The 25,241-nt window shown below is 45.8% G+C and overlaps 1 protein-coding gene across 2 annotated transcripts; it reads right to left on the bottom strand.

Moving 5' to 3' along the window:
• Positions 1–985: 985 nt before the first annotated feature.
• LOC134346079 (uncharacterized) lies at positions 986–25,073 on the bottom strand. Of its 2 annotated transcripts, none has more exons than XM_063047381.1 (6): positions 25,003–25,073; positions 16,320–16,462; positions 10,391–10,750; positions 7,958–8,218; positions 7,351–7,435; positions 986–1,145 (listed from the first exon to the last, which is right to left on the bottom strand). In XM_063047381.1, the coding sequence occupies exons 2-6, from the start codon at positions 16,366–16,368 to the stop codon at positions 1,097–1,099; spliced, it is 804 nt and encodes a 267-aa protein (XP_062903451.1). In that variant the 5' UTR covers positions 16,369–16,462; positions 25,003–25,073; the 3' UTR covers positions 986–1,096. The 2 variants fall into 2 exon arrangements, with proteins under 2 accessions (XP_062903451.1, XP_062903452.1); XM_063047382.1 differs by lacking the exon at positions 986–1,145 and adding an exon at positions 1,750–3,769.
• Positions 25,074–25,241: the final 168 nt, after the last annotated feature.

The raw sequence follows: 25,241 nt of genomic DNA, 5'->3' as shown, positions 1-25,241 counted from the left end.
AGGGGTAGGATTGGCAGTTCTGTCAGCCAATGTTGTTTGGCTGCTCAAAAAAGGCTCTAAACATAAACCAGGAAATTACAGGCTAGTGAGTCTGACATCATTGGTGGGAAAGTTATTGGAAGATATTCTAAGGCATCGGATATTGGCATTTGGATAGACGGGGGCTGATTACGGATCGTCAGCATGGCTGGTGTGTGGTCAGGTCAAGGACGACCATCAGAGCTTGAGCAGGATCTGGGTCAGCTGAAAAGTGTCAGATGGAATTTAATGGCGGCAGGTGCAAGCTGTTTTCATTTCGGTAGGACAAACCATAGTAGGTCTTACACAGCGAACAGTAGAGCACTGGGGACTGTGGTAGAACAAAGGGGTCTGGTAATAGAGGTCCATAATTCACTGAAAGTAGCGTCACAGGTAGACTGGGTCGTGAAGAAAACTTTTGTCACATTGGCCTTCATAAATCAAAGTTTTATTGTTCAAGAGATGGGCTGTTAAGCCGTTGGTGAAGCCTAATTTGGAATATTATGTGCAGTTTTGGTCAGTTACATACAGGAAAGATGTAATAAAGTTTGAAAGAGTGCAGAGAAAATTGACAAGGATGATGCCGGGTCTGAGTTCTCAGGAAAGATTAAGACTTTATTCTTTAGAGCGTAGAAGATTGAGAGGAGATTTGATGAGGTATACAGATTATGAGGGGTATATTTAGGGTAAATGCAAGCAGGCTTTTCTACTGAGGGAGGGTGGGACTACAACGAGAGGTCATGGGTTAGGGGTGATAGGTGAGAAGTCTAAAGGGAATATGAGGGGAAACTTCTTCATTCAGAGGGTCGTGAGAGTGTGGAATGAGCTGTCAACACAAGTGATCCATGTGAGCTCAAGGCAGTCCGCGATGAGTTGGACGCTGACAGGCGACTGTTGCGACGCTGCTGGTGAGAGTCTCTGCCTGTATCGGTCTCTGCCGTTGTGTGGAGAGGGGTGGGGGCGGCTGCGGGGCTGCTACACGGGCAGCAGATTGCTCTCTGTATTGTACTGCCCCGGCTCGCGTATCCGGACAAGTCGGACGCGACATCCATGGTCGACACACTGACCGACGGAGACCTCACTGTGCTCTGCCTGACCTGCTGAGTTCCTCCAGCAGTCTGTGTTTACTGCAACACACAAGATACAGAGAGAGAGAGTAACCACAGGACCAGCAGCCTGAAAAACAGTTCCTTTCCCTCAGTAGAAAGGCTGATCATAACCCCACTCTCCACACCCCAACCACCACTACTTTATCCTGCTGCCTGAGAAATTCTCAGAAGCTGGAAACCTGGGCAGTAAACACAGACTGCTGGAGGAACTCAGCAGGTCAGGCAGAGCGCAGTGAGGTCTCCGTCGGTCAGTGTGTCGACCATGGATGTCGCGTCCGACTTGTCCGGATACGCGAGCCGGGGCAGTACAATACAGAGAGCAATTTCAAAGGAAGACATGGGGGATCCAAAACTTTGTGATCACTTTAAGCGAGGCCCACACGTATCATTTGGTAGCAACAGGGCATTTTTACATATTCACTTATTTTTACAGCGAGCCAGGAATGATTTATTTCAAAGACTGTGTAATCAACAATGTACAGAACGATTATAATTCTAAAAAAGAATAGATTAACAACATGAAGAATCTTTAAACAAGTATAATAAATAATAATCCAAATGAGTAATCAACATTTACTCAAATATTAAATTCACAACAGAATTATATACACAGCATCATATATTCATTTCATTACAGGCATTCACAGCAAAATACACAAATATAATAGAAATTGTGAAAAACTACAATAACAAAGCTGACAAACAACCAACATGCAAAAGACAAAAAGAACCAATAATTAAAATAAAAGCAACACACATAAAAGTTGCTGGTGAACGCAGCAGGTCAGGCAGCATCTCTAGGAAGCGGTACAGTCGACGTTTGGGGCTGAGACCCTTCGTCAGGACTAACTGAAGGAAGAGTTAGTAAGAGATTTGAAAGTGGGAAGGGAAGGGGTGGTAGGAGAAGACAGGAGGGGGAGAGATGGAGCCAAGAGCTGGACAGGTGATAAGCAAAAGGGGATACGAGAGGATCATGGGACAGGAGGTCCGGGAAGAAAGACAAGGGGGGGGAACCCAGAGGATGGGCAAAGGGTATAGTGAGAGTGACAGAGGGAGAAAAGGGAGACAGAGACAGAAAAAGAATGTGTGTATATAAATAAATAACAGATGGGAGATGGGCCATTAACAGAAGTTTGAGAAGTCAATGTTCATGCCATCAGGTTGGAGGCTACTCAGACGGAATATAAGGTGTTGTTCCTCCAACCTGAGTGTGGCTTCATCTTTACAATAGAGGAGGCCATGGATAGACATGTCAGAATGGGAATGGGATGTGGAATTAAAATGTGTGGCCACTGGAGATCCTGCTTTCTCTGGTGGACAGAGAAATAAGATAAAATACAATATAGAACATAGAAAGTCTACAGCAGATCACAGGCTCTTCCCCTCACTATGTTGTGCTGACCATGTAACCTACTCTAGAAACTGTGTACAATTTCCTCTACTTTTCTAAGCTCCACGTACCCGTCCAAGAGTCTCCTGAAAGACCCTGTTATATCCGCCTCACCCACCAACACCGCTGGCAGCCCATTCCACACACTCACCACTCTCTGTGTGGAAAAACTGACCCCTGACATTCCCTCAGTACCAGTTTCCAAACACCTTAAAACTGTGACCCCTTATGTTAGCCATTTCAGCCCTGGGAAAAAGCCTCTGACTATCCACACGATCAATGCATCTCATCATCTTATACACCTCTATCAGGTCACCTCTCATCCTCCGTCACTCCAAGGAGAAAAGGCCGAGTTCACCTAACCTATTCCCAAAAGGCACACTCTCCTATCCAGACAAAATCCTTGTAAATCTCGTCTGCACTCTCTCTATAGTATCCACATCCTTCCTGTAGTGAGGTGACCGCTTAGGGAGCTGGTCCGATGAGGAGAGGTTGAGTGAGCTGGGCATTTTCTCTTCGCAGTGAGGGAGGACGAGAGTGACTTGGAGTTGTACAAGTTGATGAGAGGGACAGACAGTGGACAGTCAGACCTTTCCCCAGGGTGGAAATGGCCAACACAGACAGCATCAATTTATTGTGATTGGAGGAAAGTACGAGGGGGGATATCAGAGGTGTGTTTTTATAGAGAGTGATGGATGAAAGGAACATGCTGCCAGGGGTGCTGGTAGAGGCATTTAAAGGAATGTGGATGATAGAAAAATGGAGAGCTACGTCAGAGGGGAGAGTTCGATTGATGTTAGACTGGATTACAAAGTCAGCTCAGCATTATGGGCCAAAGGGCCTGTATTGTGCTGAAATGTTCTGCGTAAAACCTGAGACAGAACAAATAAACAGGACACAGGGACAGACACTGACACAGTCACCCTGAGCTCCCATCTCAATGCGCACAATCATTGATCGGTTCCCCAGTAGTTGCTACAGTCAGGAACTGCCCCACACTGGGGAGCCCACCATCTCAGTGACACCTCCCACACAGTATGAGGCACAGACGTCCTGTGATCAGGGGTTGGGTGGGTGGGGGTCATGGTAGAGACAGCAGCTGGAGGGAGGGACATGTTCAGCACTGTCCCTGTTCCAGTTCACACTGGGTCAGAGGAGCCACGAGATTCCAAGATCGGACAGTCAGAACCCTCATCCAAACCCCCATCCTCACTGGAACTCTCCTGGCCCTTGGTTTCTGGGTGGGCTTGACCTGTGAGAGAAAACGTCACACGTCACTTCCCAGACAGTGACGAGGTGGGGTAGTTATTCCCTCCCGAGCACCAGGGACGGGGCATCCATTCTCAGTCCCTGAAATACACCTGGTTTACCTATGGACACGGGACCGGTGTGGTGCAGGAGGTACTTAGATATAGCGAGGGATGAATATATCAATTATTAGTTATAACAAAGGATAAAAATAAGAATTAGTTATAAGGAGGAATAAATATATTAATAATTAGATATATTGAGGAAAAGATATTAACAAATAGATATATTGAGGGACAAAGATATTAATAATTCACAAACTGCCCAAAAAATGTTAGTTCCTTCAAAGAGCAAATGCAAAACTGTGTGAACCAAAGGATTTATGTTTGCTGATTTAAGCAACCTCTTGGATAAGATTTTTCCAGGTATCCTCTTTCTGGGGCTGTGCATTGGAGATTATTCATGAAGTAAAAGTGAAATTTAACAGCACAAGACATAGCAGCTGAATGAGGCCAGTCAGCCTCTCAGCCTGTCTATTCCCGTCGTAGATTCTCCCTGACCCCCTGAATCCTCCAGCACAGTACAGCACAGTACAGGCCCTTCGGCCCACTATGTTGTGCCGACCCTCAAATCCTGCCTCCCATATAAGCCCCCACCTTAGATTCCTCCATATACCTGTCTAGTAGTCTCTTAAACTTCACGAGTGTATCTGTCTCCACCACTGACCCAGGCAGTGCATTCCACGCACCAACCACTCTCTGAGTAAAAAACCTTCCTCTAATATCCCCCTTGAACTTCCCAACCCTTACCTTAAAGCCATGTCCTCGTGTATTGAGCAGTGGTGACCTGGTGAAGAGGCGCTGGCTATCCACTCTATCTATTCCTCTTATTATCTTGTACACCTCCATCATGTCTCCTCTCATCCTCCTCCTCTCCAAAGAGTAAAGCCCTAGCTCCCTTAATCTCTGATCATAATGCTTACTCTCTAAACCAGGCAGCATCCTGGTAAATCTCCTCTGTACCCTTTCCAATGCTTCCACATCCTTCCTATAGTGAGGTCATCAGAACTGGACACAGTACTCCAAGTGTGGCCTAACCAGAGTTTTATAGAGCTGCATCATTACATCGCGACTCTTAAACTCTATCCCTCGACTTATGAAAGCTAACACCCCATAAGCTTTCTTAACTACCCTATCCACCTATGAGGCAACTTTCAGGGACCTGTGGACATGAACCCCCAGATCCCTCTGCTCCCCCTCACTACCAAGTATCCTGCGATTTACTTTGTACTCTGCCTTGGAGTTTGTCCTTCCAAAGTGTACCACCTCACACTTCTCCGGGTTGAACTCCATCTGCCACTTCTCAGCCCACTTCTGCATCCCATCAATGTCTCTCTGCAATCTTCGACAATCCTCTACACTATCCACAACACCACCAACCTTTGTGTGGTCTGCAAACTTGCCAATCCAACCCTCTACCCCCACATCCAGGTCATTAATAAAAATCACCAAAAGTAGAGGTCCCAGAACAGATCCTTGTGGGACACCACTAGTCACAATCCTCCAACCTGAATGTACTCCCTCCACCATGACCCTCTGCCTTCTGCAGGCAAGCCAATTCTGAATCCACCTGGCCAAACTTCCCTGGATCTCATGCTGTCTGACTTTCTGAATAAACCTACCATGTTGTTGTTGTTACACCAACATACATCAAAGTTGCTGGTGAACGCAGCAGGCCAAGCAGCATCTATAGGAAGAGGTGCAGTCGACATTTCAGGCCGAGACCCTTCGTCAGGAGGGTTGTTGTTGTTGTTGTTGTTGTTCGTCATTCACAGTCGAAGATGACCATGGCTTCAGAGTCAAATGGGAGATTGGTGGCTGTGGGTCCGGAGGTGACTGATGAGGCCAATCTGGGCCCTGAAGGCTCGCCCACATGTGGGACACAAGTGGGCGGGTGCTGTCGTGGCAGTGGATGCTGCTCGGGCCTTGCGCACAGCACGCTTTCGTTGCGCCTCGATAATGCGCCTGACTTCAGCTGCACGGGCTCCTGTGGTGATCTTGCTGCGCCAATCTGGACGGTCGAGGGCAAGCGTCTCCCACGTAGTTGATGTCGACACCCAGGCCTTTGAGGGACGCTTTGAGGCAGTCTTTGTAACGTTTCTTCTGCCCCCCGACTGAGCGCTTGCCCTGACACAGTTCTCCGTACAGCAGCTGCTTAGGCAATCGGCTGTCTGGCATTCTGACCACATGTCCAGCCCACCTGGCTTGGGCTTTCAGCAGGAGGGTGTAGACGCTGCAGAGCCCAGCTCGTTCCAGGATTTCCGTGTCGGGGACTTTGTCCTGCCACCTGATGTGGAGGAGTCTGCGGAGACAGCTCAGGTGAAAGTGGTTGAGCTGTTTGGCGTGTCTGCTGTAGACAGTCCAGGTCTCGCTGGCGTAAAGGAGGGTGGTAAGGACCACTGCACAGTAGACCTTCAGCTTGGTGGTAAGGCTGAGTCCTCTCCGCTCCCAGACGTTCTCACGGAGTCTCCCAAAGGCGGCGCTGGCTTTGGCAATCCTGTTGTTGACCTCAGCGTCTATGTTCACTGCGCGAGAGAGTATGCTGCCCAGGTAGGTGAAGTTGTCGACTGCCTGGAGGTTCTGGCCCTTCACCGTGATGCGCGGCTCCTGGTATGGCTTTCAAGGAATCTTCCAGCTGAGAAGGAGGGTATTTGGCATATTTTTCAGCACTCTCGCTGTGAGCACCGAGACAGCCGGCCGAGGTCGAGCCAACACCGGGCCGTAAGTGCTGAGACTCCTGTCCGAGGCCGCCGAACTGACACTGGACCCATTATACAGGTATATACGGTCGGGAGCAGCTGCAGGACCCGGCCAAGGTGGAGCAGCTAGCGGGTGAAAGCAAGTGAGGGGTGGTGATCATCCCAACGGCGGAGCAGGCGGAAGAGGAGACATCTCCCAACAGCTGCAAAGGCGGATGAGGATGTCCAACAATGGGTAGGGAGGCTTGCGAGCACGCCGCAAGAACTGCCGTAGACCCACAACACTCAGGGCTCGTCTACCTAGCGTGTGAAGCCTGGATTCAGTGGACTGCGCGGAAGAAACCATCACTGGTTCAATGGGCAGAAAGGCGATTCTCAGCAATGCGTCCTGGAGCGCTAAGTGGCACAGTGAAGCCTACCGTGTGGAACCTTGTCAAATGCCTTACTAAAATCCATATAGATCACATCCACTGCACTACCGAGCACCAGGGATGGGGCATCCATTCTCAGTCCCTGAAATACACCTGGTTTACCTGTGGACACGGGACTGGTGTGGTGCAGGAAGTACTTAAATATATCGAAGGATGAGTGTATCAATTATTAGTAATAATGAAGTAGAAAGATAATTAGTTATAACAAAGATAAAGATAATAATAATAATTAGATATATCGGGCCTGTTTATTCCCCTCGTAGGTGCTCCCTGACCCACTAAATCCTCCAGCATTGTGTGTGTGTTGTCCCAACATCGGGCTCACCTTACACCAGGGGTGGGATGGATGAAAGGGAGCCAGACGAAGAGTGGGATGACAGTGAAGAGGATACTCACTGAGATTTCCTGAGCAGATACAGACCCAAGATTAACACCAAAACGACTGTAAAGCTGAGGACACTGGCCCAATAATTTCTGGACTCTGGGGGACAGAAAGACAGACAGCTTTAAACCTCAGTTCACTGATCCACTCCATGGTCAGAAACCCACAACCAGAACCTTTGTGTCTGGAAACTGGAACTCCCTCCTCCCCTCTCTCAGTCCAGCCCCTGTCCAGTCGGGTGCTGGGGCACGTTCTCGATTCCAAGCAGTCCTCACTTCACACCCTACTCTAGGAGATGATATGACTAGAACACAGGAGCAAAAGTAGGCCATTCAGCCCATCAGGTCTGCTCTGCCATTCCACTGTGGCTGATTCATTGTCCCTCTCAATCCCATTCTCCTGCCTTCTCACTGTAACCTTTGACACCCTGGATAACCAAGAACCGATAACCTCCGCTTTAAATACTCCCAATGACTTGGCCTCCACAGCCGTCTGAGACAATGAATTTCACAGATTCACCACCCTCCGGCTAAAGAAATTCCTCATCTCTGTCCTAAATGGACACCCCCATATCCTGAGACTCCCCCAGTACTGGAAACACATCCACTGTGTCCCACTCACTGCTGGCTGGGTTGAAGTCGACAGAGACTGGGAGGCTGATCTGCCGACTGCAGCAATCTTCAGCAATGCAGTTGTAGGTGTGGCCACTCAGCCCATCGTTCTGCAGGACCAGCAGGGCTCCATGGACGGTGTCGTTCCCAACGGTAGCGTCTGTCTGCCTTTCCCACCGATAGGTGATCTGTCCGCTTCCGAGAGCCGTGCAGTTCAGCGTGATGTGGGAGGCATTCCTGCTGATCTCCACTATTGGCTCAGACACCGGCTCTGCCAGGAGAGATTTCATTATGAATTAACATTAAATTCTTGAAAACATTCCCCTCAACAAACCCCCCACAACCAAATCCACTCCACCCCCATAGATTTTACCCGACACCCACACACTGGGGAAAGATTCAGTCAGGTGCTGGTCGAGGTTCTTTAACATTGTTACAGCCGGGAGAGCGGGTAGTGAGGATACAAACTCCACAATTTATTAAATGCTCCCAATGGCGTGTCTCAAATAGCCTCTGACAACCAAGTCCAGCTCCTGACTCTCACGTACAGCTCAGCTATTAAACCCAGCAGGATCATTTCTGCTCACAGAAGGGCCAAAGACCGGTTACTGTCACCTTCAAGCAGGTTGCTTTGGGCAGACGGGGCTCCTCAGCTGTGACTGGCAGCTCACGTCGGAGAAGGAAAACTCTGATCTCAAACCCACTCATGGGAAAGGCTTCAGGAGTAAATCCCAAGGAGAAATCCGGAACCGGATTGTATCTTCAGTTCAACACTGACTGGCAACTCCAGCGACGCCGCGGGTGTCAGACTGTTTCAGTCTCTGCCGTGCCTTCGGATTCATCAGCTGATGGTGAGAGGGAGCCTGCGGCATGGACGACAGCTTGGTCTCCGTATTGTAATGGTGTGGCTGGTGTATTCATAGACAGCTGGTCGACCCCGATCAACAGAGGGACTCTGTCTCTCCCTCCTCTTCATGGGGTTGAGGGGAGGAAACTGGGACAACAATTGCAAGTGGGGACGGGGCAGTGGGAGCTCACATGTGCAAACTCCACACAGAGAACCCTTGAATCTCCAGAACCAAGAGGTAGGGCACCTCAGGGCTGTGGGGATTGTCCATGTCCCAGGAGGATAAGAACATGGTTCCCTGAAAGTGGCTCCACAGGTAGACAGGGTGGTGAAGGAGACGTTCAGCGTGCTGGCCCAATCGAGTCAGGGTATTGATTACAGGAGTGAGGGCCATCACGTCACAGTTGTACAAGATGTCGGTGAGGCCACACTTGGTGGTGTGGTTACCCTGTTAAAGGGAAGGTGTGGAAAAAATGCAGAGGAGATTGACAAGGATGTGAGCAACACGAACACACACACAAAATGCTGGAGGAGAACTCAGTTGGTCAGGCAGCATCCATGGAGTCGACATTCCAGGCCAGGACCTGCCTGGACAAGGAACAGGCTTATAGGGTGAGGATAGGCAGGCTCCAACATTATTCCCTGGATTACAGAGTGACTTTATACTGATTTACTTCCCGTTACACCTGCTGGTGTTCAGGGCAGAAATGAAGGTCCACCATCTCTGTCTGTCCTCGGTCACTCAGATGCAGAAAGATTTTTCATTGCTGTTTCCGTAACACTTATACACCTTAAAGATGTGTATTATAAAGGGGCTTAGAATGGAGTCAGTACTCTCCCCCCAGGGAAAAGAATCAGGAACTCCACACGAGATTTCAAGGATCCAGAGTGAGGGAGGGGGTGATTGGGCTGAGATAGACCCTGCTGCTGGTCACAGTGAGAGGGGGATGGCACAGTGGGTGGGGGGGGGAGGTCAAGGCAGTGACAGGGTCACCTGGGTGGTGTCTGGGTTCTGGAGATCAGAGAATCTCGTGGTGGGGTCCAGCAGGAGGGAAAGGTGGGTGGTGTCTCTAAAACATGGACATTGCGGGACACGAGGACCTGGGTTACAGGGAGAGGTTGACTGGTTAACACTTTATTCCTTGGAACACAGACGATGGAGGGGTGATTTGATGGAGGTGTACAAAATTATGTGGGGTATTGATAGGGTAAATGCAAGCAGGCCTTTTCCACTGAGTTTGGGTGAGACGACGAGAGGTCATGTGTTAAGGGTGAAAGGTGCACTATTTAAGGGGAAGAGGAGGGGGAACTTCAGCACCGAGAGGGTGGTGAGAGCGTGGACTGAGCTGGCAGAGCAAATGGTGCATGTGGGTTTGATTTCCATATTGAAGAGAAATTTTGGATGGTACATGGATGGGAGGGGTAAGGAGGGCTATGGTCCACGTATGGGTCAATGCGACTCAGGAGAATACAGTTCGACAGACCACACGGTCCGAATGGCTGTGGCGATCTATGACACTTTCATAATCCAGTACAGACTGGATGGGCTGAACGGCCTGTTTCTGTGCTCTTGTGCTTTCTAAAACTACTACTCACCGACAACATGGACCTCAAACTGGTCACAATCACGGTTTCTCAGCTCCCTCCCAAAGTAGTTTGTCTGCACCTCGTACGTCCCCTGGTCACTCATCTTGATGCTTCGCATCTCGATAACACCATCTCTCCGGAAGTGAATCCGGTTCATGTAGGACGGCACGATCACGTACGGAGTCTCCGGTCGGTCTGACATCCATGCCAAGATCTTCAGCTGGTTTGGGGACGTTTTCTCCAGAATCACACCGTATTTGTCCTCGCTGCCATGGAGGATGGGGAAGTGGACGGATCCACCAACAGGGACGGTGGTGATTGAGTCCGGGGAGGCCATGGCCGCTCTGCACTGGACCACAGTGGGAAGGACTGGAATAAAACACGGAGAAGTTATCATCCTCACACCCGTTACAGGGAGCAGAGAATTTCTGTTGGAATTGGATAGACTTTGGTGCCACCAAATCTTCTGAGAAACTCCGAATGAAGTATAGTCAGTGGTGTGGAAGTTAGGGCGAGGCAGGGGATAAAGACAATGTCCAGTCAAGATGGATCTGGGGCAGTTGTAGTCCACCAGACCTTCGAACTGAGAATGTGCATTACTGCAGATGGAATAGGTAATGTTGATTGTGACCGTGTGTAATCTACCCGGAGATGGTTTGTCTGGACACAGACCTTTTTATTTTGGAAAGGTCTTTGAAGAACCTCGATTCTGGAGGTGCTGGAGACAGATGAGATAGGAATAACAGAATGATGTGAAACACATTGGACAACTAAGGGTTTGATTTTGGAACTCACAGCCTGACAGGGAGGTGGAGGCAGAGACTTCCACAATGTTAAACAAGTCTCTGGACCAGCACTTGTATTGCCAGGGCACAGGCCAAGTGTTGGGACTAGAACAGATTGGTTCAATATCCAGCATGACCAGGACGGGCCGAAGGACCTGATTCAGTACTGCACACTTTTGACAGGATCTCAGATGGAGACGAGGAGACGTTCAGGAGTGAGATGGATCAGCTGCTTGAGTGGTGTTACAACAACAACCTCACCCACAACGACAGTCAGACCAGGGAACTGATTGTGGATCAGTCCTCACTGAGGGATCAGCGTTGGAAAGCGTGAGATCGGGATTACATTAATAACAGGTAACATGTACCAGCACAGATTCCAAGTAACAAATATAGTTCAGCCTCCCAATCTCATAGTAAGTAACCATGAAACAGATATTTTATAAAGAGAGAAGAACCCCTAAACTAAAAAAAAATTGTGCTATCATATTACATCAGCTAAAATTATTATTTGTCGTTAACTTCACTGCTCTATACATGAACAAAAAATTACTACAGAGAATTCAGAAAGGGTCAACCTACATCGTATGAAAATATTCAATAAATGGCCTCCAAGTTTCTTCAAATTTAACCAAAGGCTCCTAACGTTTTCCCAAGTTGAGGCATACTATCGTTTGGGAAAACCATTGAAATGTAGTTGGAGGGGGTGGAATTATAAGCTTTCCATCTTCTGGCTATTAATGTAACAAATGATATTAGATGACAAGCTGACGAGGATAAACGACTAGAGTCTATCACTGGTAGTCCAAAAATTGCAGTAATAGGATGAGGTTGTAAATCAATACCCAGAACTACTGAAATAATATCAAAAATATCTTTCCAATACTTTTCTAGAACAGGACAAGACCAGAACATGTGTCAAGGAAGCTACCTCAGAATTACATCCATCATAAACAGGATTTATGTGGCAGTAAAAATGAGCTAACTTATCCTTGGACATATGAGCCCTGTGAAACACCTTAAATTGCACCAGGGCGTGTCTGGCTCACATTGAAGAAGTATTAACTAGCTGAAGAACTTCCTCCCATTTCTCTGTAGATCAAGATACTTGAAGTTCTCTTTCCCACTCATTCTTAATTTTATCAGATGTACCTAGACATGTTTTCATAATCAGATCATAAACAATTGTTATTAAACTCTTCTGATAGGGGTTTAAACCTAAAATTTTTTCTGTAACTTCAATCTGATGCGATATCGGAAAGGTAGGTAAAGTAGTGTTCAGAACGTTTCTAATCTGATAAAGTGTGATCTTGGCAAATTACATTTATTAGACAACTGTTCAAAAGACATAAAACAATCATCCATGAATAAATCACAAAAACATGTTATTCCCTTTGTTTTCCATAGAAGAAAACTTTGATCAATTCTAGACGGTTGACAGAAAAAAATAGATATAATAGAACTTGACAGGATAAACTTGTTCAATCCAAAAAATTTACAAAATTGAAAGCATATTCATATTGTATGTTTAATTACTGGATTTATCATTTGTTTATTCAATTTAGTAAATGCAAAGGGAAGTGCAGCTCCTAGAACAGAAGCCAACGAAAATCCCTGTACAGACTCCCGCTCGAGGTTCATCCATCGTGGACATTGAGTTTCATCCAACTTTTCTGTCCAAAACATTAAATATCGAATACTAATTGTCCAGTAATAAAATCTAAGATTCAGCAAAGCCAAACTGCCTTCTTTTTCTGATTTCTGTAAATATTTCTTACTTAACCTGGGATTTCTATTCTTCCATATAGATGAAGAAATTTTAGAATCAATAATATCAAAAAAATTTAGGGATAAAAATTGATACTGCCTGACATAGATACAGAAATTTAGATAAAATAATCATCTTAATCATATTAATTCTACCAATCAAAGATAAGGACAATGGGGCCATTTAGTAAACAGTTGTTTAACATGATGAATTAAGGGTAAAAAAATTAATTTTACATAGATCCTTGTGCTTCTTAGTAATTCTAACACCCAAATAAATGAAATAATCAGTAACCAATCTAAATGGGGATTGTCTAGAAATTGGAACTTGCATATTTAATGGGAAAAGCACACTCTTATCAAGATTCAATTTATAACCAGAAAAACTACTAAACTGAGCAAATGGTTTTATTACTGCAGGGATGGATTTCTCTGGGTTAGAGATGTATAGTAACTGGTCATCTACGTTTGTACATATAGTGATACTTTAGGCGTCCCATTCCCACGGATAATGTCAAATATATTAGGTGAATGACGAATAACGATTGCCAAGGGCTCCAGGGCAATATCAAATAGTAAAGGGCTTAAAGAACAGCCCTGTCTGGTACCTCGAAAAACCTAAAAAACAGGGATCTCTGATTGTTGGTAAATACAGCAGCCAGAGGTGTATGATATATCAATTGAATCCAGGATATAAATTTTGAGCAGAAATTATATTTCTCAAGATGAAGGAATTGGTTGTTGACTTCAGAAGGAGCAGTGGACCGCACGACCCAATTTACATCGGTGGTGCACAAGTGGAACAGGTCAAAAGCTTTAAGTTCCTCGGGGTCAATATCACAAATGACCTGACTTGGTCCAACCAAGCAGAGTCCACTGCCAAGAAGGCCCACCAGCGCCTTTACTTCCTGAGAAAACTAAAGAAATTTGGCCTGTCCCCTAAAACCGTCACTAATTTTTATAAATGCACTGTAGAAAGCATTCTTCTAGGGTGCATCACAACCTGGTATGGAAGTTGTCCTGTCCAAGACCGAAAGAAGCTGCAGAAGATCGTGAACACAGCGCAGCACATCACACAATCCAATCTTCCGTCCGTGGACTCACTTTACACTGCACGCTGTCAGAGCAATGCTGCCAGGATAATCAAGGACATGACCCACCCAACCAACCAACACACTTTTCGTCCCTCTTCCCTCCGGGAGAAGGCTTAGGAGCTTGAAGACTCATACGGCCAGATTTGGGAACAGCTTCTTTCCAACTGTGATAAGACTGCTGAACGGATCCTGACCCGGATCTGGGCCGTACCCTCCAAATATCCGGACCTGCCTCTCAGTTTTTTTGCACTACCTTACTTTCCATTTATCTATTTTCTATTTATGGTTTATAATTTAAATTTTTAATATTTACTCATTTTTACTATTTTTAATATTTATTATTTGTAATCCAGGGAGCAGGAAGCGCAGAATCAAATATCGCTGTGATGATTGTATATTCTACTATCAGTTGTTTGGCGACAATAAAATATAAAGTATTAAATAAATATTCCCATTCAAGTTTGTCAAACACCTTTTCAGCATAAAGCAAAATAACACATTCTGGAGTTTTAGATGAAGTAGTGTATACAATGTTCATTAGCCTCCTAATATTAAAATATGAGTAACGATTTTTAATAAATCCTGTCTGATCTTCGAGACAATTTGTGGCAGTACCTTCTCCATTCTAATTGCTAATAGTTTGAAAAAGATTTTAGAATCCACATTCAACAAAGAATGTGCATAATGCACAGTGGACATATGTGTGTGGTATATAAGTATATATACTTTAAAGGTATCCCATAATATCCCACTGGAAGTTTCTTCGATTGAGTTAGATGAAAAGAAAAATGCAATTTGTCCTTTAATGAAATTATCAAAATTTAAATCCTGAAGCAAAATAGATTTGAACCGCCATTGTCTAGAACTAAAAATTGCATCCTTAAATTTAATTGATAATTTCAAAGGCACGTGGTCGGAAATGGCAATTGTATCATACTCACAGGAAGTGAGAAATGAAAGTAATCGAGAATCAATAAAGTAGTAATCGATTCTCGAGTAATTATAATATACATGAGAAAAGAAAGAGAACTCCAAATGTCTAAAATTGGTGAGACAACTAAAAAGGAATTAATAAAAGTAGCAGATTTGTTTGAAAGTACCTGATTGGTCTCAGACCAATTAATTGGGCACAGACCAATTCAAACAACAATTAAAATCACCACCCATTATTAACATATATTCATTTAAATTGGGAAGATACACAAATAAATGCTTAAAGCATTCAGGATAATCAATACTTGGTGCACAAACATTAACCAAAACTACTTTCAAACAACAATTTCTATCCTGGGACCAAGGTATTGATGCAATCATGAAGAAGACACACCAACATCTCTACTTCATTGGAAGTTTGAGAGGATTTGTTATGTCATCAAAGACATACAAATCTCCACCATAGTCTGTTTCAGCCCAGCTATGAAAGGATGGGGGTTGGGAACAGGGGGCGGGTGTGGTGTGGCTAGCAACAGAAGCTCCCAAGACCTCATCCCTGGAAGAGGAAGGATCTTGGAAGATTGGCTGCATCTGCAGACAACTTGGAACACTGGCCCAGGTCAAAGGAATTTGGAGAGTTGCTGTCAATAGCCTACATCCCAGTAGAGTAAAAGTTCTCCGGATGTACCAGAGAGAGCATTGTGATCGGTTGCATTACCACCTGGAACTGCCCAGGATCAGATGAAGCCACAGAGGGTTGTAAACTCAGCCATCTCCATCACAAACACAACCCAACCACCAGCAGATGATCAAAGGTGAAGCCTCAGGAAGGCAGTATCCAACATGAACATAGAAACATAGAAAATAGGTGCAGGAGTAGGCCATTCGGCCCTTCGAGCCTGCACCACCATTTATTATGATCATGGCTGATCATCCAACTCAGAACCCCGCCCCAGCCTTCCCTCCATACCCCCTGACCCCCGTAGCCACAAGGACCATATCTAACTCCCTCTTAAATGAAGGACCCTCAGCACCCAGAACATACCCTCTTCTCATTGCTGCCAAGAGGGAGGAGGGACAGGAGCCTGCAGACAGTCACTCAATGATTCAGCAACACCTTCTTGTCCTCAGACAGGTTTCTGAACTCTCCATGAACAACTCCTCACTAGCTTTTCTCTTTATTTGTTTTCATAATCGATATTTTTATGTCTTTACACTGTACTGCAATAAAACACAGAATTTCACACTAGAGGACAGAGCTAATAAACCCAATAACGATAGCCGTATGACATCAAGCCCACAGTGTTTCAGAATGAACCCACATCTCGGTCCCTTCTCCGGAGTGGGATCTCCCAGTACCTGTCAGTATCCACAGGAGCATCTCTGCCTTCCCATCGGAGTGCGGCATCCTCACGGGTATCCCAGTCTCTCAGCTCGCTCTAGTTCCTTCTGTAGGCAGAATTCCGGCTGTGCAGAATTCCCAATTCCAGGGCTGGAAGAACCTGGAACGTAGGACAGGACACAGTCACTACGCCGGTTTCATTAATCCCACCCACGTGTACAGAATTCAAATCACTCCGTTCCCGTAATGTGTGAGTGTCTGTGTAAATGCTCCGACACACCACAATCATATCTGCTTCCACCCCACGCCGGAGCCCGTTCCAGGCACCCATCACTGTGTAAAACAACTTGCCCTCAACACCCCCTCCCCACTCCCCGTCAGCTTTACCCCACTCCCTCTCCTATTTGACATTTCACCCTGGCAAAGAGACTGACCGCCAACCCTAATTATTCAGAGATCCGTCCCAGAAGCCCTCGACACCCAATTCCACCCTTGTGAGCAATTAACCTTCTAACCAGGACCTCTTTCCCCGGAGGAATCCTGGATGGCTGTGGGCAGAACCGATTAACTCCTTACAGACCGCGGTGGGACTTGAACCCGGCTCTCGGCGCTACGCGAACCACTACACTACCGCGGCTAGCGAGTTCCCAGCGGGGCTGCGGGTCCGTGAGGGACGCCGTCAATCCGCGGGAGAGGGAGCGCAGGGTGTCCGGGATAATGGTCTGATCCTGTTTCATAGTAACCCGTGTCCCGGGAATTAAATACGACCACTTGGCTATGTTATTAGTTCAAATTCAGCCAATGATACGGGAAATACGGTGGGGTGTAACCCGCAGTATCCAATTACCCGGCAAACCCTATCCGGGGAATTAAATTTCCTCCTGTTTGAATTAAATATCAGCACTTGGTTATGTGATTAGTTGAAATTCAGCCACTGATCAGGGAAATAGGGCGGGGTGTAATCTCCAGTATGCAATTACGTCCCCGCTAGGCAATGGCTTTAAACGTCCCACCCCAACCCTAGACTCTGGGACGAGTTTGGTGGGAGTTGTGGTGCTGGGAGAGCCAGCGTCTGCGTGAATATGTTTGCGGAACTTGTTGAAGAGAGCGGGGAAGGGGTGGGAATTGCTGGGAGGGGGTCGCGCGGGTCGGTAATGGCGGACAAGGCGAAGCGAGGGGTGGATTGAGGGAGAGTGGAGAAGGAGCGGGATGGGGATTCGGGATCAGAGGTAGGCATCTGGGGAGAAATGGATTATTGTGAAGGGAGAAATAAAGGGAATGAGAAGATAGTGAGGGGACGGATGAATGAAAACCGAGACAAAGGGGATAAAAGAATAAGAAATGACCGCTCTGAAAGTGAGGAAGATGAACAAGTTCAGAAAGAAGGTAAACACAAAATACTCTGCAGATGCTGGGGTCAAAGCAACACTCACAACAAGCTGGAGGAACTCAGCAGGTCGGGCAGCATCCGTGGAAACGATCAGTCAACGTTTTGCTTCAGAGAGAAGGTGTTGTCATAATTAGGTTTAATGAGAAGGCTCAGGGACATATGAAGAAAATTAACCCATTTGTGCTAACAACAACTTTGGCTAATAAGATAGGAGAAATAGTATTTGCAAAAGTACTTAATGATGGCAACTTATTGGTAAGATGTGCGAATGAGGAACAACTTGAGAAAGCATTCAAGCTGAAAGAGATTGGAAAATGCAAGGTGGAATACACAGGGAGGGAGGGAGCACGAAATGGCGGTGGATGTAAAGGAGTGATGGGGGGGTACCAATGAGTACAAATATGGAGGAGTTAAAGAGGAATATCAAAGGAGGGGAAAGTAATGAATGCTCAAAAGCTAAAAACAACAAATTTAGGCATCCATTAGTCTTGCGAGACCATGGATCTGCACCTGGAAAGTCTTCATTCTCCAGGGCGCAGGCCTGGGCAAGGTTGTATGGAAGACCAGCAGTTGCCCATGCTGCAAGTCTCCCCTCTCCACACCACCGATGTTGTCTAAGGGAAGGGCATTAGGACCCATATAGCTTGGCACCAGTGTTGTCGCAGAGCAGTGTGTGATTAAGTGCCTTGTTCAAGGACACAACATGTTGCCTCGGCTGGGGCTCGAACTCGCGACCTTCAGGTCACTAGTCCAATGCCTTAACCACTTGGCCACGTGCCCACAACTAAAAAAACAACAAAGGAGGGAGTGAAAAAGGAAAGTGAATCAGTATTGATTGACTTTGAAGAAGAAAGAGTGCCAAGGAAGGTATTCCTGGGTTTCATGAGTTACCCAGTAAGGGTGTATGTGCCAAAGCCATTGAGGTGCTATAATTGTCAAAGGTTTGGACACATAGCTAAAAACTGTAAAAGGCAGAGGAGATGTGCTAGATGTGGGGGTGATCATGAATATGGAAAGTGCGGAACAGGAGTTCAACCAAAATGCTGCAATTGTGGAGGAGCTCATAATGTGGCATATAGTGGGTGTGAGGTTATGAGACGGGAGACTAAAATTCAAGAAATAAGAGTGAAAAGAAAGATCACTTATGCAGAAGCTGTAAGAATGTCAAGAGAACAGAATAATGCTCCTAATGAACAGGGAGCAATAGGGATACGAGAGATGCAACAAAGAACAAATGACAGGATTTATGTAGACAGAAAGGCTCCAGTAACATTCATTGCAGGAGTGATTAATAGTACGGCTGAGGTAAAGTCAAAAAGTGACAAAATTCAGCTGGTGGTAAAAGCAGCAGTAAACCATTTAGGGTTAGTAGGACTGACATGGGAAGAAGTGAGGGAGAACCTTACTAATCAGTCAAGCCAGGAAGTGTCATGTGTTGGTTAATTCTAATTATGGTGATTCTTTTACAATAGAATGCAAGCAGCTTACTGGCCAATAGCCCAGGAATTCAAGCACTTTATTAAAGAAATGGTTGTAAAACCGGATGTAGTGTGTATTCAGGAAACTTAGTTGAAACTAACTTTAGACTTTGTGGTATATGGGTATACAATGATAAGGAAAGATAGAAATCTAGGGGGAGGAGGGGGTTGTGCTATGTTAATCAAGCAAGGTATACCATATAGGGTACTGGAAAAAGGAGATGATCAGGAATACATAGTGGTGGAAGTGTGGGAGAGAGGGGAGGGAGTGGTTATAATTAACTACTACAATCCATGTAAAAGGTTGGAATTGGACAGCCTATTAAAGATACAAGGACAAAACAGACATAAAGTAGTGTGGTGTGCAGATTTCAATGCTCATAGCAGAATATGGGGGGATCCGATTACAGATTCAAACGGAAAGGTAATTGAAGATTTGATGGAAGAAAGGGATTTGGTGTGTATGAATGATGGTAGCGGCACAAGGATAGATATAACAACAGGAACTGAGTCAGTGTTAGATATTACGTTAGTGTCTAATACCTTGGCTGGCATTAGTAACTGGGGAGTTTGGACTGCTTCAACAGTAGGCAGTGATCACTACCCAGTTTTGTGTTCAGTGGGTGAAAGAGTTGAAGTAAGACCAGGTGGTGGAACCCCAAAGTGGGTGTTTGGAAAAGCAGATTGGGGTAAGTTCCAGAAGTTGAGTGAAGAAGGGTTGACAAAGATTGATATTTCTGGAAATGTAGATGAATTAAACAGTCAGGTGACTTCAGCAATTATCATGGCAGCAGAAGGATCTATACCCAGGAGTAAAAATAGGATGAGTAGAAAACTGGTACCATAGTGGACAGAGGAATGTTGTCAGGCTGTAAAAAACAGAAATAGAGCATTCAGCCTAGTTAAAAGAACCCATAATATGCAGCATTTGGTTCAATATAAGAAAGCACAGGCAGTGGTGAGAAGAACTATACGTCAAGCTAAAAGGGCAAGTTGGAGGAGTTTTTGCGACAAGGTAGGAAGAACAACACCTGTGAGAGAGATATGGGGAATGATTAAGAGGATGGGAGGAGATAGAAGGGAATGGGAATATCCAGTAATGATATCTGAGGAGGAAACTGCAGTCTCCAGTAGGGATAAGGCTGAGGTCATGGCCAAGTCATTTGTACTGATACACAGTTCAGAAAATTTGTCTGAAGGGAGAAGGAGAAGGGAAAGAATGAGGTGTGTTAAACAGGAGGGAAGGAACAGATGATATAATTGATGATCCATTTACATTAGCAGAAATGGTGAGAGCAATAAAGAGATCGAGACCAACCTCCCCAGGGATATGCTCTGTGATGCTAAAAAATCTAGGAGAAGGAGCGCTCTTGAAGTGCTGCATTTTTATAACAGAGTGTGGGAGGAGGGAAGATTACCAAGTGCATGGAAAGAAGCAGTAGTAATTCCAATAAGGAAGCCTGGCAAGGATCTGTCAAAAGCCACTAACTACAGACCAATTGCATTAACATCAAATATATGTAAGATAATGGAAAGGATGATAACAGAAAGGTTGTCGTATGAGCTTGAGAAAGGGGGAATGCTGGCAAGTTATCAGAGTGGTTTTAGAAAGGGAAAGATATCATGGACTCAGTGATAATGTTAGAGACTGAAATAAGGAAGGCCCAGGCAAATAGAGAGTCAGTAGTGGCAGTGTTCTTTGACATTGAAAAAGCCTATGATGTGATGTGGAAGGAAGGTTATTAATTAAACTGCACAAGATGGGGTTCAGTGGGAGATTTTTTAATTGGATTAAAGATTTTTTGTTTGGTAGAAAAATTCAAGTTCGGATTGGATCAGAATTATCAAAACAGTACATAGTGGAAAATGGCACCTCAAGGTAGTGTGATTAGCCCGTTACTTTTCATCATTATGATCAATGATGTCTTCACAAAGGTACCAGTGGATATAGGTAGGTCACTGTTTGCGGATGATGGGGCCTTGTGGAAAAGAGGCAGGAACATGGACCATATAATCAGGAAACTACAAGAAGCAATTGAAGTGGTGGAGTGGGTTATGATTGGGGATATAGATTTTCAGTAGAAAAAAACTCAAACTGTATTTTTTTTTACCAGGAAAAGAGTTGAGGTAGGGAAGAAGTTAAGAATGTATGGGGTTGAATTAGAAAGGGTTGCATCATTTAAATTTCTGGGAGTTATATTTGATTCACGGTTAACATGGGCAGACCATATCAGGAAAGTTGAGGAGAAATGTAAAAAAGTAATAAATGTGATGAGATGTTTGACTGGTAGGGAATGGGGAGCAAGTTGTTCAGCGTTGAAGAGATGTATGTGACTTTAAGAAGGATGCAATTGATAGCAAATTACTGGGCTAACTTGCAGGGGCACAATGATTCTCACCCTACTAAAGGAGTGTTGCAGGAGTGCTGGGAAAATGGGAGGTTTCAGAGGGATACCTTTAGTCGGGTAGGGAATGATATCGCGAAAGAATGTGGAGTGTTTGATCTGAGGATAAGTCCTTCAGTAGTTTATCCGGTTGTAGCTCCATGGAAGCTTGTATGGCCTGACATAGACTGGCATTTGTTAGAGGTAAAAAGGAAAGAAAGATATAAAACAGATTTGGTAAATGCATTTAACTGTCACGTGATGGAAAAGTATAGTGATTATACTCACATTTATACGGATGGTGCGAAGGAACCTGAAACAGGAGTGACAGGGTTTGGGGTGGTTATACCAGCAAAAGAAATTGGAATCAGCAGAAGAACATCTAATAAGTTAGGGATGTTTACAGTGGAGATGCTGGCAGTGTTGGTTGCGTTGCAATGGGTGCAGAAAGCCAGACAAGTCAAAGCATTGATATGTTCAGATTCATCCTCAGATTAAATCCTCAAGTTTAAGGTCTTTTCACTCAAACAGTCGGCAAGATGTACTTTATGAAGTCCTTCAGTCAGTCACAAGAATTGCAGATCAGGGAGGTCAGGTAAAATTTCTATGGGTTCCAGCACATGTAGGGGTGAAGGGGAATGAGAGGGTGGATGAGTTGGCAAAGAGGGCGTTAAAGAAAGAAAATGTGGAAATGCACATTAGTATCAGTAAAGCAGAGGTTAAGTGTGTAATCTGGGAAAACATCAACCAAATGTGGCAAGAAAGATGGGACAGGGAGGGGAAAGGGAGGCATTTATATCAAATACAAAAGAGTGTTGCAGTTACTAGGGTAGGTAATGGAAACAGAAGAGAGGAGACTGTGTGGACTAGGTTAAGGCTGGGGCACTGTGCATTAAACAAAACATTGAAAATGCTAGGGAAACACCAGACAGGATTGTGTGAGGAATATCAGGAAGAGGAGTCAGTAGAACATGTAGTACTGAGTTGCTGGAAGTATGGGATACAGAGATGATGAGAATTAATCTAAGGGAACTGGGAGTTCAGGAATTCACATTAAAAGGGTTGCTGGGCATGGATGAGAGAGTACAGGTTAGGGTATTGTTAGCTTCCTTCAGAGGTACAGGGGTTTTTTATAGGATATGATGGATAAGCAGGAATGGGTTACTAGGGAGGTCAAAGATGTGAGGATAAAGTGTAGGTTAGGGTAAGTGTGTGTCTGTCTGTGAGAGAGAGAGAGAGAGAGAGAGAGAGATTGAGTGAAGAGATTGAAAATGTAAGTCTATTGCACACTCCGGAGCAGACGGTGGCGGTAATGTACCATTAAGGTGGGTGCCAACCGCGGTAAAACAGGAGGAGAAGAAGCGAGGTAGACTCTGGGACGGTTCACAACCCGGAACTGGACCCCACTGCTGAAGTTGTTGAGAAGACACCAGTAATCTGTTGCTGGTAAGTCAGTAACAGGATAAAGGAGGTTCACTAGCATCCACGACAGGACCAGCAGACTGAAAACCAGTTCCTTTCCCTGAGTAGAAAGGCTGATCATAACCCACCTCTCCACACCCCAACCACCACTACTTTATCCTGCTACCTGAGAAATTCTCAGAGGCTGGAAACCTGGGCAGTAAACACAGACTGCTGGAGGAACTCAGCAGGTCAGGCAGAGCACAGTGAGGTCTCCGTCGGTCAGCGTTGATCATGGTTGTTGCGTGCGACTTGTCCGGATACGCGAGCCGGGGCAGTACAATACAGAAAGCAATCTGCTGTCCGTGTAGCAGCCCCGCAGCCGCCCCCACCCCTCTCCACACAACGGCAGAGACTCTCACCAGCAGCGTCGCAACAGTTGCCTGTCAGCGTCCAACTCATCGCAGGACTGCCTTGAGCTCACATGGATCACTTGTGTTGACAGCTCATTCCACACTCTCACGACCCTCTGAATGAAGAAGTTTCCCCTCATATTCCCTTTAGACTTCTCACCCATCACGCTTAACCCATGACCTCTCGTTGTAGTCCCACCCTCCCTCAGTAGAAAAGCCTGCTTGCATTTACCCTAAATATACCCCTCATAATCTGTATACCTCATCAAATCTGCTCTCAATCTTCTACGCTCTAAAGAATAAAGTCCTAATCTTTCCTGAGAACTCAGACCCGGCATCATCCTTGTCAATTTTCTCTGCACTCTTTCAAACTTTATTACATCTTTCCTGTATGTAACTGACCAAAACTGCACATAATATTCCAAATTAGGCTTCACCAACGGCTTAACAGCCCATCTCTTGAACAACAAGACTTTGATTTATGAAGGCCAATGTGACAAAAGTTTTCTTCACGACCCAGTCTACCTGTGACGCTACTTTCAATGAATTATGGACCTCTTTTGCCAGACCCCTTTGTTCTACCACACTCCTCAGTGCTCTACTGTTCGCTATGTAAGACCTACTGTGGTTTGTCCTACCGAAATGAAAACAGCTTGCACCTGCCGCCATTAAATTCCATCTGACACTTTTCAGCTGACCCAGATCCTGCTCAAGCTCTGATGGTCGTCCTTGACCTGACCACACACCAGCCATGCTGACGATCCGTAATCAGCCCCCGTCTATCCAAATGCCAATATCCGATGCCTTAGAATATCTTCCAATAACTTTCCCACCAATGATGTCAGACTCACTAGCCTGTAATTTCCTGGTTTATGTTTAGAGCCTTTTTTGAGCAGCCGAACAACATTGGCGATCCTCCAATCTTCTAGTACCTCTCTGTGGCCTACGTCCCAGTAGAGTAAAAGTTCTCCAGATGTACCAGAGAGAGCATTGTGATCGGTTGCATTACCACCCGGAACTGCCCAGGATCAGATGAAGCCGCAGAGGGTTGTAAACTCAGCCATCTCCATCACAAACAGGACACAGTCACCACGCCGATTTGAACGAATTCCACCCAAATGTAGAGAATTCAAATTACTCCGTTCCCTTAATGTGTGAGTGTCTGTGTAAATGACCCTGACACACCACAATCATATCTGCTTCCACCCCATCCCGGAGCCCGTTCCAGGCACCCATCACTGTGTGAAACAACTTGCCCTCAACGCCCCCTCCCCACTCCCCGTCATCTTTACCCCGCTCCCTCTCCTATTTGACATTTCACCCTGGCTAAGAGACTGACCGCCAACCCTAATTATTTAGAGATCCGCCCCAGAAGCTCTCGACACCCAATTCCACCCTTGTGAGCAATTAACCTTCTAACCAGGACCTCTTTCCCTGGAGGAAACCCGGACGGTCCTGAGCAGAACCGATTAACTCCTTACAGACCGTGGTGGGACTTGAACCCGGCTCTCGGCGCTACGCCAACCACTACACTACCGCGGCTAGCGAGTTCCCAGCGGGGCTGCGGGTCCGTGAGGGACGCCGTCAGTCCGCGGGAGAGGGAGCGCAGGGTGTCCGGGATAATGGTCACTCACCGGTCCGTGGACACGCTCCGCTCACGGTCTGATCCTGTTTCACAGCAAACCATTCCCGCAACGTATTGAAATTAAATATGTTGTCACCTCTTTATGTGATTGATTGAAATTCAGCCAATGATCAGGGAAATAGGGCGGGGTGTAATCTCCAGTATCCAATTACGTCCCCGCTAGGCAATCGCTTTAAACGACCCGCCCCTACCCTCGACTCTGGGACGGTTCACAACCCGGAAATGGAC

The sequence above is a fragment of the Mobula hypostoma genome, chromosome 5, assembly GCF_963921235.1.
Source record: "Mobula hypostoma chromosome 5, sMobHyp1.1, whole genome shotgun sequence".
NCBI classification, from domain to species: Eukaryota; Metazoa; Chordata; class Chondrichthyes; order Myliobatiformes; family Myliobatidae; genus Mobula; species Mobula hypostoma.
This window is presented reverse-complemented; position numbering and strand designations above follow the sequence as displayed.